The sequence below is a fragment of the Drosophila gunungcola genome, assembly GCF_025200985.1.
Source record: "Drosophila gunungcola strain Sukarami chromosome X unlocalized genomic scaffold, Dgunungcola_SK_2 000043F, whole genome shotgun sequence".
Taxonomy (NCBI): Eukaryota; Metazoa; Arthropoda; class Insecta; order Diptera; family Drosophilidae; genus Drosophila; species Drosophila gunungcola.
The window spans coordinates 353,558-367,941 of record NW_026453191.1 but is presented as its reverse complement, the minus strand read 5'-3'; the positions used below and the strand labels follow the sequence as shown (position 1 = coordinate 367,941).

Below are 14,384 nucleotides of genomic sequence, written 5' to 3'. Positions count from 1 at the left end.
TTCTTGTTTTGTGTTGAAATTTTTTTTTTTTTTTAATTTACCCTCTATATTGTCCTTTGTCTTGCTCTAAACTATGACTAACTGCTGATGACTGTTATTATAACAATACTCCGCTTGCAAATGTATCTAACTACAATTGAACACTTTCAAGGAAGTAGAAAGTTACCAGTTTAAACTTAAATGAAATGAAATTATTTGTAGCTCCAATAGACTTGGACTACCCCATCCAAAAATGTATTTTAGCCCCACCCATGTATGCAAACTATCCCCCAAATTGACGATCTACAATGTTTGATTTGCTTTTAATTTCATTTCGAACTTTGAATCCGTGGGAAACGGGTCGCGATGGATGATCTCTCGTCGATGGGAAACACCTTTGATCTGAGTTTGAGTATTCTGCCATAGCTGCTACCCAGCACTTTGCTATACGAAAACAAACGATTAGGGCTTTTGCACAGGGTCTTATCAGGGCAACCCGATAAAGTTGAGCGCTAGAAAAATGGTCGGTTATACATGTTTGTGGAGTAGTAGTGGTCGGGGTCGGTTGGGGGATCGTCCAATTGGCTCAAAGTGCGCAACACCGCCAGCGTTTAAAGTGCAGACCGGACTAATCATTCATTTATAGGCTAACTTTATTGAACATTTCGATAAAATAAAATACAAGCGAACACCCACCCATCCGCTTGTTTTGTTTGATTCACCCATGGCCAACAACTACAACCTGTAATAATACTACATAATTAAACAAGGCGTAATCTTATCGACGCTTGCTTGGACTCCGTTGGCTTTATTTTTTTTATGTGCGATGCCGGCGGAAGTCTTGGACGGCAGTTGGCGAAACAGCAGCAATCCGGACGGAAGCGAAGCACCAACATGCGATCTACAGATCTCATATCCGTAACGGACGTGGATCTGGCAAGTTTCCCGCAAGAGGATCAGAGTAACTATGGCGTTTGCCTCGAGGATTTGCAACTGTTTGCCCAACTGGAAGATCTATCCGGAGAAAGAGGTCCAATGGAGATGGGTTCGGAGTGTGATCTTTTGGAACTTGTGAATGGGGTAAGAAGTAAGAACTTATTACCACCAAAATCAAAAAATTATTAAATAAATATATAGGGTTTGTGAAACAACTTTAAAGCCTGGTATCTTCCTTATTTAAAACTTATAGTATATTTTAATTTGAATTAAAGTAAATACAAATTGTAATAGTTTTTTAAGGAATATTCCACATACAAGTTAAATAATATATATTTTTTTTTTGGAACCAAATATTAAAAAATCTTGTAAAACGTGCATTTTAAAAATTTATTTATCTTTTGACCGCAACAAAGTAATAATAATAATAATATATATATATTAAATATATTTAGGCTCTACAGCAGCAGAACACCACAGAACAGAAACCACTGGCTCCACCCGCAAAACGAAACCAGAAAGCTGGAAAGGATCACACCTGCGACGTATGTGGCAGACGCTTCTCGGAGGCCTACAATCTGCGCATCCACAAGATGACCCACACGGACGAGAAACCGCATGTTTGCGAGGACTGCGGCAAGGGATTCCGGCAGCTGAATAAGCTTCGCATCCATGCGGTAACCCATACGGCGGAACGGCCACACAAGTGCGACATTTGTGGCAAGGGATTTCGGTACGCCAACTACCTGGCTGTCCATCGACGACTCCACACCGGCGAGAAACCGTATCCGTGTTTGGTCAGAGACTGTCATCTCTCCTTCCACTCCATCCATGCCCGTCGCATCCACACAAAGCTAAGACATGCGGCGCAAATGGATCCGGAGCACCCGCTGGCGGAGCAGGAGCAGCGGGAGACGTCCGTGCTCAGTTTCACCTGCCCGGTTTGCGGCCGGGTCCTCACAGATCAGTGCTACCTGAGCATCCATCTGAAGAGGCACTACAACCAGCGGGACTTCGCGTGTCCGCATCCGCAGTGCGAAAAGAAATTCTTCAGCTCGTCGGAGCTGAAGCACCACCAGATCTCCCACTCCCAACTGCGTCCGTTCGCCTGCCCACTCTGTCCAGCTCGATTCCTGCGCAAATCCAACCACAAACAGCACCTCAAGGTACACGAACGCTGACGGAAAGCTGGTTGTAAACGGTGCAGCAGCTTCATTAGTTTACTATCCAACTTTGACTTAAACTTTTGATTCTCTTTTTATCAAAGAGTATTTGTATGTTAGGGAAAGGCTTGCATGCTTATCTATGAGCAAAATTTGAATACATTTCTTTTTAAGAAAATTTGTTTATTTTGCTCTGTTTGAAAGAGCTTTAGCACATAATACAATTCCTAGTATTGTTAAGCATGAAATCATAAGCTAGCATGGAAATGCAAGCGCAAGCCTTTCCACTACCTACTCAAATCCAATCCATGAAATCTGAGATACGTCCTACCCAAACCTCCTTGTAATTGCGCTTGGGCTGGGCCTTCCATTCAATATAAGTGTTTATTAATATATACGAATTCTGTTTGTCTTTATCTGCATGCTTGCATATTAGATATATGTATATATTTGTATTTATACTTTATAAAGTTACGGGTACGGGTACGGGTTTGCTGATTCTCTGATTGTGTTCTCGTCCGATCTGCCGATCGGGTTTGAGGACTGCTGACTGTTGATGTATGTTCGCCTTCTTTGCTTTGCTTTGCTTTGTTTCGTTAGGCATAACTTAAAGATTACATTACATTATTAGCGGGTTTAGCCGGATATACATAAAACAATTAATTAATAAAAAAAACCCGAGGGCGGTTCAAAACCGTGATTTGAGCCAATTAACAAAACAAAATCTCGTTCGCGGTCGTTTATTCGATTGATTGCCAATCAGGATTAACTGTCTTCACACAAAACTACGTGAGAAACTTAAAAGCAACAAAGGGGTAAAACAATAGACAAAACTTAAATTAAAGGTACGCCGAAGCCAGATGGCAAGAGCGGCGGTACAGATATTTTTGGTTGTAACAGCGAAGCAGTGAACAAAAAAAAATTTAAAATAATCAGCAAGGATAAGAGTAAAATTAAATTGAAGTCGAACTTAAACTGATTTGGGCTCTTTAAATGTCAATATAAGCTAGCGAATTTTGTTACATATATAGACTTAAGATCTAGACCCAAGAAAAACGCGCACTTGCCAAGCAAAATCCGCTCAACACCGGCAAACCATATTGCATATTGGTTCAAACACAAACGCTTAAGCTATTGGTTCGAATTCAAAGGGTGATAAGGAAATTAGAATCTCTCATTTGGTACACAATAAATGCAGTTCTGAACAAAATGGGACCATTAGATGGGTCTGACTTGGTTTGCGGCATACAAATTTTGTTGGGCAAGTGCTTTACATATAAGATATATGATCGCATTTTACGGATATTACGACTAACAAGAGCTGCTTAATTTGCTGACTTCATTTTGAGAGTTGACGAAATTTTAACACACATGTACTAAGCGAAAATCCAAACGTGTAACAACCATCATCAAACGGATATATCTATAATCCCATACTCGATCAAGTGGAGGTCCTGCGTGAATAATTTCATTCATTTGGTCTTATGTACATTTGCAATGTATGGTAGAGTGTGTCTGTGTGTGTAAGCTTCAAGCTTGATAAATCCCAGTTCCTGTTTTGCTCATCCTTATCCTCATCATTATCCTTTTCTTTTTGTTTCAAATCACCGATATAATTGTTTTGCTTCTTTCTCAAAGAATTTTGACTCTCTCGCTTCTAGCGCTAACCAATTTTACGCACACAGATTCGGGGTTCTTTTGGTTTTGTGTGTTCCTGGTCGGTTTCATTTAGGTTATTTGCTCATTTTTGTGTGTAAAATGTTAAAAAAAATTGTTGCTTCTTATCGAAAACTGTAACTCTCCACGTTTCCACCTACACAATATATAGTCCTAAACTTGTAACGCCAAATACATGCTCTCTCTCATATATGCTTGTAAAGATATATATATATCCCACATGTAAGTGTGTGCTCTTTGTATATAGATATATCTGTATCTGTATCTGGTTTGCATCTACCACTGGTTTTCAATTACTCAAGTATGTACTCGTATATAATTTGCCTGAACTTATTTCATATGTGCTCTCAGAATTTTCTTGGTTTTCTCTTTGAAACCAATTCCGATTCTCATTTTGCTTTCCCGTCGAGGTTCTGACAAGTAACACTGAAGAAGTGTGTGAGTTTTATAAACATAAACAAAGAAATGTATAGTATTTTCGGTTTTTGCGAGCCTTTTAGGGAAATACTTGGTAGGACAGACGGTTCAATAATTAGTTCAGCAAGATTTAAATTCCCGCATGACCAGCTTTTCTTCGTTTTAAATTTGTACACTTTCTTGCCGATTTATATTTAATTTTCCTTGAGCTGGTTAATACCTATGCAAAGGTATTTCAATCTTTAACAGCATATATACTCAGCTAGTTTAAATAAAAATCGATCAAAAGTAAGCAATTTTAAAATTCGAAATTTTCTGCGAACAAGACTGAGTAAATTTAACTGAATGCCGCAAATTCTTGAGGATGGTATCCTTGCTGCTTCAGTTCTTCAGTGTGACTTGTCAGCGCCGTACTGGGCTTTCTTGGTTTCTTGTCAGCTCAAAATGGGCTTAATCTCCGTCGCTTACTGTGCGGGCAACTGGGAAGGGGAAAATTGAAAACCGGAACCGGCCGCTGCGCTTACGACATGGAGCTGCACGGCAGCCGCGGCGAACCCATTTGTGTGAGCACGCGATCCAGCCACTGGAGCGGCCCGTTCAGATGGAGTTCGATCCAGCAGGGCGTCGAGGTGACCGTCTGGCGGCGATACTCGGCGCCCCAGCCCTTTACGAACGACATGCGGATGGTGCACATGCGCGTCAACTGGTAGACGGCCTCGAATCCCTGCGACACGGACTGCGATAGCAGGGCGGCGAACTCCTGGTTGTTGAAGATCTTCAGGTTGCAGCCGGGCGGGATCTTGCAGACGGTGGCCGGATGCCAGCCGTAGCGCTGGTTGCAATTCGGGCTCTGTACAAAGATGGACGAGTCGCTGAGGCATTCGGCGAACACCTCCCCGCCAATGTAGTACAGCCGTACTCCCTTGCCAATGTGACGACGCGTCTGCTCCACGACCTCGTTGCGATTCACATTGGACAGCAGGCCGAGGCAGAAGCGCTCCGAGTTGGAGGGATCGGTGAAGCCGTCCACCGTGATCGATGGCTGCGATGCGTGGAAGGTCTCGCCGACGCGCGTATTGAGCTCGTAGTAGGAGATGGAACACCAGAAGGCCGGCTCGTGGTACATCACCGGGGCTGCATCGGCGGGCGGCGTAAGACGCGACATGTTCATGTTGTCGTTGGGATCGATGGGGTCACCATCCTCGCTCATATAGCCGGGCGGAGGGGTGCCGGTGTTGGGAATGCTGCTGCCCACGCTGAGCACACTTGACTGCGAGTCCATGTTTTGGCCAAAGGACAGCTGCTGCTGCTGCTGTTGGTAGGCGGAGGCGGCGGACGAGGACGACGAGGAGGAGGAGGCACCACCGCCTCCGGCGGCTGTGGCGGGCGTCGAACTGGTGGACGATACGGAAACGGGCCCGGCACCGCCCAATTCCATGTACTGCGGCGGACTCAACGAGGCGCTGCGGATTATCGCCGCATTGTAGTCGGTGTTGTTGGGTATCTGGTGCGTATGGTTGTCCAGCGGATAGTCCACAATGGAGTCGGGCGGCGTGGGCAGCGATTTCGGCACCAGGATGGACAGTTCGATTTTCTTGTAGTGGTACGGATTGATGCAGATCTCCTCCTTGCGCAGATGGAAGGCGTATTCGCAGTGGTCGAGGGGCTTTAGTTCATTCTGCGACTGGAGATCCGGCCAGCGCCACAAACGGCAATAGATGACGTGCGGCAGACCCTTGCGCAGATGCTCGCCGGCGGGAGCTGGCTTGCTGCGCGGCACCGTCACGCACCGCGTCTGGCAGTTTTGTGTGGAGATCGCCCGCTCTAGCTCCTCCAGCTGCGAATTCTTCTTGATCTTCTTGACCAGATTCTTGACGGCCTTCTCCGACCACTTGCCCTCGACGCTGTTGTCCTCGTTGCCCTTTTTGAGTGCTAACAAACGCTTGACTACCTGCGGGGTGAATGGCAACATCTCAGGGTCTCAAGGGGAGTTCTCCTGGTTCCGGGTTTCCTCCACTCGTCCACTTGCTCCTCGTTCCCGTGGAGTAGTGGAATGGTAATGGTGCTCCCTTGTTTTTCCTCCTTTTTTTTGTGTTTGTTCGATCAGCTTGTCTTGAATACTGGAACTGTGCTCCTTCCACTCCTTTCCCGCGTGTATGTTTTTGATCTGGAATAGTGAAATAAGTTTAGTCGTGCGTGTTTCAGCAACTAAACCTGATAATTGGCTTGCATGTGAGTGTGTGTGCGGCTGGATCTGATAAAAACCCGACCCTAATGACGATGTTTGTGATAATTGCCCGACCGAGTGTATAAATCTATTAACTTTTAATTCAGATTTCTTCCAAATTTCGATTTCCAACTTCCACAATTAAAATCGCAAATCAAAAACGCAATCTTTCAGTGCAATCGTCTGCGTGGGTTGCTATTGTCGCTATTGTTGTTGTCCCCAACAAGGTCAAATGTCTGCGTTTGCAGACGCTTTTTTTTGTTGAGTTACAGCAGCCACAGAAACAGAACTAGAATATTTATATACATATACGCCTAATCTGTAGGCAGCTTGGAATTTTCCATCTTATCGAAGGCGCAATAAATTACCGAAAATAACAAAAACCACGAGCGTCGCAAGCAGGAGGGGTTAAAAAAATTATAAAATGTGCATGAAAATTGCACACACAAACACACAGACGGACAGCCGCTTTGGAATGTATCCATGTATCCACACACTTGTCTGTATGTATATATATTACCTGACCTGAAGGCATCTAACAGCTATAGCACCATCCATTTATGTTAGCATTAAGCTTTAACTATAGGTTAGCATTATATAAATAAATAAATAAATATATTACCTGTAACGGTACCGGCAACTCGAGATCCTCTGCTGCTCCTTCTCTTGCTCCTTTGGCTGCTAAATGGTGCCCTCTCACTCGCACGCACACTGCTTCCAGATCCAGAACGGTAACCAAACGGCACCGGAACCGGGCGCACACATCCAGGCGAGAAGGCAACGTCGGGGGCGGCTGTCTGGAAAGGGGGCGTGGGGCGTTTGGGGGCCACTGCTTTTTCAAATTTCTGTGTGTATATATCTTGTGCGCGCGCCAGAAAGTGACAGCTATACGCACACGCACACCAATGAACAGTAACCGCACACCGACACGAGAACACACAAGCACACAGAGGCACAACAAGAACAGAGAATATTTATTATAACGCCTTTTCTTGTTGTTTGTTTCTTTGGCTGATCATTCGAACGTTAAAATATATATACTTTTGCAGTTTCTTTTCCACCAACACTACTTGATAAAGCTAATTTAATTTTTTGCGTTTCGCGATTTTGCGAGCAAAGATGCAGTGTGCCCAAACTTGGTGCCGAACAAAGTGTAACCGAATGTAAAGTGCGACTTTTTGAATAAAATACTAAAAAGGCACCAACGCATGAAAAACGCACTAATGCCAAACTAAAAAAGTACGATTGGCGAGCATGGGTTAAAGATGGTGTGGAACTTGGGAACGGAAAGTTAATTATTTAATGATGAGAAACTTAGATAAAAAGATGGCTCCAAAATTAAGCAGTAATATGTATTAACTATTCTTTACTTTTTAAAGACTATTCTATTCTATACTGTATTTCTCGTCCGTTGCTGAAAAAATAACACTAACCAATTAGAATTATAAGTTGACTCTTAAAACTTATTTTATTTTGTTTTATTTATATGTATATTATTATTTTCTCAAGAAAATTTTTTGAAAAGCGAACGATTTTTGTTTGGCCGAGCAATGATGAATTCTTTTTCTTTCATTGTGAGGCATATATTTATATATTCTCATCACAGTAGGCCTATTTTTATACCCTTATAATTTCAGTCAGTGAAGGATACATTTACGAGCGTATAAAGTATATTTATTCTTGATCAGCCATGTCCGTAGATGTTTTAAGAAGTCTTTAATTTTTGCAATAGCTGCAAGGGTATATATGCTTCCTTTTCTTGTTGAGGAATATTTTAAATGAGTGAGTGATATTTAAGAAATTGGGTATTAATTATCGGTAATTGTCAATTAAAGTAGTCAAGTGCGCGAGGCGCGCCAGGATTTCTGCAACGCCTGCTTGACAAGCTCATCCGGCGAGGGCGTCTCGAATCGGAATCTCTTGACCTGACTGCCGTAATCCTCCCGCTGGCACATCCTCAGATGCTGCCGCTCCAGCCGCGTGACGGCGTACTCCAGCCGGGGTGTTCTCGGTTCCGGATAGCCCACCACTGCGTCCAGCATGTGGCCAATGGGTCCTGGTTGCTCCCGGAACTCGGTATTCGCGGGCGTCTGGTCGGCCAGCTCGTCGTCGCCCTCCGCGTGGAGGGATCTCCGTTGGGCGAGCAGACCGCCAGTGGGGGTGCTCCTTCGACCCCGATCGCAGGCAATGAAGGGTATGACAAAGTTCTGCCGGCTGGTGGTGGTCAGCTGGCGTGTCTTGCTCGCCGACTCCTTGGGCGGCGCGTCCTTGTTCCCGGCTATCACCGTGGACGAGAGGTCAATGAGTGGTGTTGTGGCTCCATCGCCTGCATCGTCCCCGATCTGCAGCTGATCCACACCTCGCTCCAGTCGGGACAAAAGGGGTATATTCAGCGGTATGTCTTTTGGCGTCGATCCCAGTTGGGGAATCACAAATCCCGCGGATGGCCCTTTGTTTTCGCTCTCGGATCGCTGGCGTCGCCGCAACTGGATCTCGTTGAGCAGCAACTGGTTGTGGGCGTCCGCCGCTTGACGGGATGCCTGCTGGGCAACCACATCCGTATTCGTGGACGCCTGCAGTTGCAATTGCGTAATCTTCAGCTGCGGAATGACAAATCTGGGCATCGTTTGTGGGGAATTGCTATTTGTACTTGTACTGCTCAATTTTGACGAAACACTGGTGTTCTGGAGACCAAATTTGGCTTGGATTGCCTGGTGGAGCGTATGCTTTGGATTGGATGCCATTTTTTGGGCCAAAACTCCAGCGGACGATGACAAATTTGTTTGTTATTGTTTTCTTCGCGGGTACGTGTGTGTGTTGGGTTTCGTTGTATGTGTGAATATGTGGGAGTGTGACGAATATTTTGAGGTAGGGTTGTCACATGGCTTGTAGATCTTATCACCTCTATAAAATAAATTATTAATGTAAGTTTGCAGGCAAATTTTTTGCACAAACTTTTTTTTTTAATTCTTAACACATCTGGCTTTTTTTTTGGAAAAGCCAACTTAACATTTTTTGCACAATATTATTAATGCACTCGACAGCCCTTAATAACAGCCGATCTCTATTCAGTGCTGAAGAACGGCATTCATATTCAAATAAGGGCGGCAAAATCGAAATTTTATATTTTTTTATAAATTTAATATATTCTTTTCATAGTTTTTAAAAAACAATGTTGACAAAAATATGAACATTATTTCACTTTTCAACTTTAAAGTTTGGCTGTTTAATGGTATATTTACAAAGAGCACAAAAAAAATGCATTAATTTGAGCTATAAATTTCGACAACTATCATTCATTTATAAAACTCTTAGATAACATATTTGTATGCCCATTAAAACAATTTTCTTTGTGGTGGAAATTTTTTTTATAAATATTTTTGGAACATTCGTATGTGAAAAAAATGCTTTTTGATCGCAGGTCCTAAGGTTTCTAGGGCTTTAAGCGTGGTCCAGCCGGCAGATTGGGCCCTCCTCCACCATCTTCAGATCCACCTTGGGTCCGACCAGGTCCCGAATGTTGTTGATGCCGTACTTGATCATGGTGGGTCGCTCCAGCGATAGACCCCAGGCGATCACGTTCACGTTCTCCGGCAGTCCCATGGGCAGCAGCATCTCCGGCCTGAAGACGCCTGAGTTGCCCACCTCGATCCACTTGGCCAGCCCGGGATGATAGCAGAAGATCTCCATGCTGGGCTCTGTGTACGGATTGTACGCAGGCTTGAATTCCAGCTGCGTGATGCCCAGTTTCCTGAAGAACTCGTACAGCGTGCCAATGAGATCGCCCAGCGTTAAGCCGACATCTGCGATCACACCCTCCACTTGGTGGAACTCCGCCAGATGGGTGGCGTCCAGGGTCTCGTTGCGGAACACCTTGTCGATGCTGAAGTACTTGGCCGCCTTGAAGCCGCCCTCCTGGTTGGCCAACTTGTACAGCATTCTCGCACTCACGGCCGTGGTGTGGGTGCGCAGCAGATTCTTTTGCGCCTCCTCCAGCTTCCAGTCGTAGCCGTAACCCTTGGATCCGTAGCCACCCACCGAGTGCACCTTCTTCACGCGCTCCAGATAATCCTGCGGAAACTTGTGGCTCTTGGCCGGATTGTTTACGAAGAATGTGTCATGGGCATCGCGAGCCGGATGCTGTTGTGGCTGATACAGTGCGTCGAAGTTCCAGAAAGACGACTCCACGTAGTTGTTGGTTGGCATCTCAGAGAAGCCCATCTCGAGGAATATCTGCCGGAACTCAGTGCGCACTTTGAGCAAGGGATGAAGATGTCCACGCGTTGGTGGCGCACCCAAGGCATCAAAGTTGTACGACTTAAACTTTAGCTGATCCCACAAGCCGCTGGCCAGCATTTCCACGGTGAGATCCGTCTCCAGCTTGGTGAGAGTGGTAGCAAACTCGGGGCCACGGGTCAGGACAAAGCTCTTGGTGGTGGTCTCCTGCAGGAGCTTCCGTTTCTTGAAATCGGCCACCTCCTTGGCGGGCAGTTGGTCACCCTTGCCCTTGGCCACCTGCTGCAGTTGCTCTTGCACCGAATCCGTAATGGTGTCCACTTTGCGCCGCACTAACGGCGGACTGACGCTCTTGTCCACCAAAATCCAGCCGTGGGACATGGCCTTGCTGAAGCCCACTTTGGCATTCGGTCCGCCGGCGGCCATCAGAGCTGCTTGGGCGATTCCCTCCGGCGGCACTAAGGCGTAGACCAGGGCCTCGTGACTGCCGTGCTCCACGACGGCGCGACCTTCGTCCGTGAGGCCCAGGCTCTTGTGGGTGGCCGTTTCCGCGGTGACCAGTTCGCCATGCGCCTGGATGCTCTTCAGGGCGCCCACTATCTTCTGGTGATCCTCGGAGAAGAGGCCGGCCAGGTCCAGGGTGTCCACCTTGTCGGCGGTCTCCAGATGCTGGAGAATGCGCTCCGTGAGATCGGGATGCATCGCTGGCAGATATATGGCTTCAAATAAATGGTAAATTCGATGCCGGAATGCGAAATCGAAATCTCGTGTTGCGTTTTGCCACACCGCAGGATTGGGCAGTGCTGGAAAGCCCGCCAACGCCAGTGTTGCCTACTGACGGAATTGAACTGGCTAGGCTAATCAGACATTTGAATAGGATTTAAAAAAGCTAAATGCTTTTTCAAACTCTTTAGAAATTTATCCATTCAAGCAAGAAGATTTATTTTCAAATAGCATATCTGAGAAATTGTTTTGGGGTTTAAAATTGCATTGAATTGAAATGTTTTATCAATATGATTTTTCGTTAAAAGTTTGATCTGAAAATTAGAGAATTAAAATTAAGAATCCGTTCTAGCTGACACATTTCCAGCTAGTCGACACAATATAAACCCCACCTAGAACAGTATACAAATCACTATATAGAGTTTATATAGACTTTATAAACTAATAATGACTTAAATTGTACTCTAAAATCTTAAAAGTGAAGGGTTTGCCGAAAATATTCCTACTGTTTAGGACAATTCCTTCACGTCTTATAGGAATGGTATACGCCTGTTTTCCAAATAGTTTTTTGTAAAATAATTAATTAAAAAACTCATCAAAACTATAAATAACTCTTATAGAAACGATTGAATTAGAATAGAATTTAAGCTTTAAAAACTAGCTAGCTTTCACGCTATTTAACACCTCGGCAGATCCAATAAGAACAGCTGTTGACGCCTAGCAACACTAAAAGTTTGCGTTGCTTTTTTTTATATTCGAAAATATTCGAAAAAAGGACGCGAATCCTGGCGAGCAACGGCCAGGTGGGAGCCGCAACCATGCTCAAGTCGCTGAAGCCGGACACGTACGCCGGGATGGCGAACGCCAAGTGCGGCGAGATCTACTTCCAGAGCCTGCACAGCTTCCGCATCGATTGTGCGTTCTGTGAGATGAAGAGCTTTGTGTTCGGGGACTTCCTGCTGCACGTCCAGAACGTCCACTTCGAGAACGGCCTGCTGAAGACGGAGGCGGCGGACGCAGGAGTGGACCTGAAGCAGGAGCGGGAGCACGCCTCGCCGGTGCCCATTGTGGCGCAGGTGAATCCGTTTGCCTGGTACGAGATCGGCGGCGACGAGGAGGAGGACAGCGAGGACGAGCGGGGTGCCCTCGAGCACGAGCAGGACGAGGAGGAGGAGGAGCGACCCGGCAGGACCATCATGAAGTGGGACAACGCACACAGCGCACAAACGGCTGCGGGCAGCGAATGTCTGCGTCAAGTCAGAGCCCTGAAGGTGGACTACAAGGAGGAGGACTCCGATCAGGAGGAGAGCGGCATCAACCTGGACCTGGACACCTTAGAAACCAGGCATTGCCTGAAGCCACCTCCTCACTCCTGCCCGCACTGCACGAAGGTCTACCAGAGCCGAAAGGTCCTGGAACGCCACATAATGCGCCAGCACAAAGATGATGCCGCCTCTCCAGATCCCGACAGCGATGCGGATGCGGACTACGAGCCGCCCAAGGATGCGCCCGCCTCCAAGTCGTCCGGCCAGGAGCACAAGTGCGAGCACTGCGGCAAGATCTACCACGGCAAATACAGCCTGAGGCAGCATTTAAAGCGGGATCACGACAACGGCGAGGATGGCGGAGGCTCCACCACCACCTTCACCTGCCTGGAGTGCGAGGCCCAGTTGCCGCGCCTCCGCCTGCTGGACGAGCACATGGTGCAGGCCCACGGCGGAGCGGCCTGTGTGGTGTGCGGCCGGCGGTACAAGACGCGTCACGAGCTGAAACGCCACCAGCTGAAGCACACCAGCGAACGGAACGTGCCGTGCCCGCATCCCGGCTGCGGCAAGCGCTTCTTCACCGTGCGCCACATGCGCAACCACGGCAAGGTGCACACGGAGCAGAAGAACTTTGTGTGCGAGAGCTGCGGCTACAGCTGCCGGAACAAGGAGACGCTGCGCGTCCACATCCGGAGCCACACGGGCGAACGGCCCTTCGGCTGCCAGGTGTGCGACAAGCGGTTCCCCTCCCACTCCGGCCTGCGGGAGCACATGGCCATGCATTCCACGGAGCGACCGCATGTGTGCAGCGTCTGCGGAGCCACCTTCTCGCGGCAGAAGGGCCTGTACCATCACAAGTTCCTGCACGCGGACACCAAGCAGTTCGTGTGCAAGCTCTGCGGGAATGCCTATGCCCAGGCGGCCGGACTCGCTGGCCATATGCGCAAGCACCGCAACGACGAGCTCAACGGGTAGGGTCAGTGGAATCGGCAGGATCCTAAGGACATAGACTAAGTTGTACAAGCGATTTGTATCTTCCAATTCCGACGTTTAAGTTTAGGAACTCAGGCATAGGCTTTAGGAGACAGCCATATTTAATGGTTTTTTTTATTGCTCCGGATTGTTGACGGACCAAAAGGTGTGTGTTTCGGTCTTCATTTCACGGATTTCCATAGAATTTATTGGGCACATAGTGTAAATAATTGGGATTCTTCCTCTAGAGTAAGGTAAACTAAAGTTGTTAATTTGTTTAAGTTCAAATGTAGGAACTGTGGAGAATGGTTTTTAATTCTTTTGCGCAAATGTAAATATTTATATAATATTGAAAAATCTTAAGCCACTTTGAGTAAACGAGTGAAACTGTTTATTTTTGTGACACTTTTTTATTTTTTAATTCACTAAGATTGACTCGAATGTATACTAAACATTGTTAAAGATAAACTACATTTTAAGGCCATTTAACGAAATGCTTCCAACAACCGAATAAATTTCGATGGAATCATGTGAAAGGAAAACCGTAACGAAACACCGTGGTGAGCCGTAATCCCGGCCAGCGGATGTGGCCTACATTCGAATTGTAAATCCCCTTTTTTGGAGACGGGGCGATAATTTCCGCGGTTAACCTTTTTGTAATGATAAATATAACAGAGAATCTGATTCACAAAAGTGCCCACCTGGGGCCGCGTTTAAATTTAAATTTAGCCAAACCATTTGGTTCTTTTTTGACAGCAATTAATCGGCCGACCGCTGAAGCGGCCAAAT

General features: G+C 46.4%; 6 protein-coding genes across 7 annotated transcripts in view; 2 read left to right on the top strand and 4 right to left on the bottom strand.

Moving 5' to 3' along the window:
- The window catches only part of LOC128260842 (uncharacterized), a 49,451-nt gene that overhangs the window by 16,227 nt on the left and 18,840 nt on the right, over window positions 1–14,384 (bottom strand). The window lies entirely within an intron of this gene.
- Window positions 76–2,475, top strand: LOC128260854 (zinc finger protein 239). The gene is made up of 2 exons (XM_052994136.1): window positions 76–1,059; window positions 1,371–2,475. Exons 1-2 carry the CDS (start codon window positions 799–801, stop codon window positions 2,094–2,096), a joined length of 987 nt encoding a protein of 328 aa, XP_052850096.1. The 5' UTR covers window positions 76–798; the 3' UTR covers window positions 2,097–2,475.
- On the bottom strand, window positions 3,664–7,550 carry LOC128260845 (mothers against decapentaplegic homolog 3). 2 transcript variants are annotated; one of them, XM_052994126.1, is made up of 2 exons: window positions 7,022–7,550; window positions 3,664–6,339 (listed from the first exon to the last, which is right to left on the bottom strand). In XM_052994126.1, the coding sequence occupies exon 2, from the start codon at window positions 6,142–6,144 to the stop codon at window positions 4,693–4,695; it is 1,452 nt and encodes a 483-aa protein (XP_052850086.1). In that variant the 5' UTR covers window positions 6,145–6,339; window positions 7,022–7,550; the 3' UTR covers window positions 3,664–4,692. The 2 variants fall into 2 exon arrangements, with proteins under 2 accessions (XP_052850086.1, XP_052850087.1); XM_052994127.1 differs by lacking the exon at window positions 7,022–7,550 and adding an exon at window positions 6,920–6,941.
- Window positions 8,052–9,258, bottom strand: LOC128260855 (uncharacterized). The gene has a single exon (XM_052994137.1). The coding sequence runs from the start codon at window positions 9,141–9,143 to the stop codon at window positions 8,238–8,240; it is 906 nt and encodes a 301-aa protein (XP_052850097.1). The 5' UTR covers window positions 9,144–9,258; the 3' UTR covers window positions 8,052–8,237.
- LOC128260844 (phenylalanine--tRNA ligase alpha subunit) lies at window positions 9,744–11,462 on the bottom strand. The gene has a single exon (XM_052994125.1). The coding sequence runs from the start codon at window positions 11,335–11,337 to the stop codon at window positions 9,841–9,843; it is 1,497 nt and encodes a 498-aa protein (XP_052850085.1). The 5' UTR covers window positions 11,338–11,462; the 3' UTR covers window positions 9,744–9,840.
- On the top strand, window positions 12,067–14,360 carry LOC128260847 (gastrula zinc finger protein xFG20-1). Its single transcript, XM_052994130.1, has one exon. The coding sequence runs from the start codon at window positions 12,177–12,179 to the stop codon at window positions 13,596–13,598; it is 1,422 nt and encodes a 473-aa protein (XP_052850090.1). The 5' UTR covers window positions 12,067–12,176; the 3' UTR covers window positions 13,599–14,360.

Excerpts from the sequence above, each read along its gene's own strand:
- LOC128260847 (XM_052994130.1), top strand. The coding sequence starts at position 12,177 with ATGCTCAAGTCGCTGAAGCCGGACACGTACGCCGGGATGGCGAACGCC.
- LOC128260844 (XM_052994125.1), bottom strand. The coding sequence starts at position 11,337 with ATGCATCCCGATCTCACGGAGCGCATTCTCCAGCATCTGGAGACCGCC.
- LOC128260855 (XM_052994137.1), bottom strand. The coding sequence starts at position 9,143 with ATGGCATCCAATCCAAAGCATACGCTCCACCAGGCAATCCAAGCCAAA.
- LOC128260854 (XM_052994136.1), top strand. The coding sequence starts at position 799 with ATGTGCGATGCCGGCGGAAGTCTTGGACGGCAGTTGGCGAAACAGCAG. Across the intron at positions 1,060-1,370 it reads TTTTGGAACTTGTGAATGGG|GCTCTACAGCAGCAGAACAC; the intron begins GTAAGAAGTAAG and ends AAATATATTTAG.
- LOC128260845 (XM_052994126.1), bottom strand. The coding sequence starts at position 6,144 with ATGTTGCCATTCACCCCGCAGGTAGTCAAGCGTTTGTTAGCACTCAAA.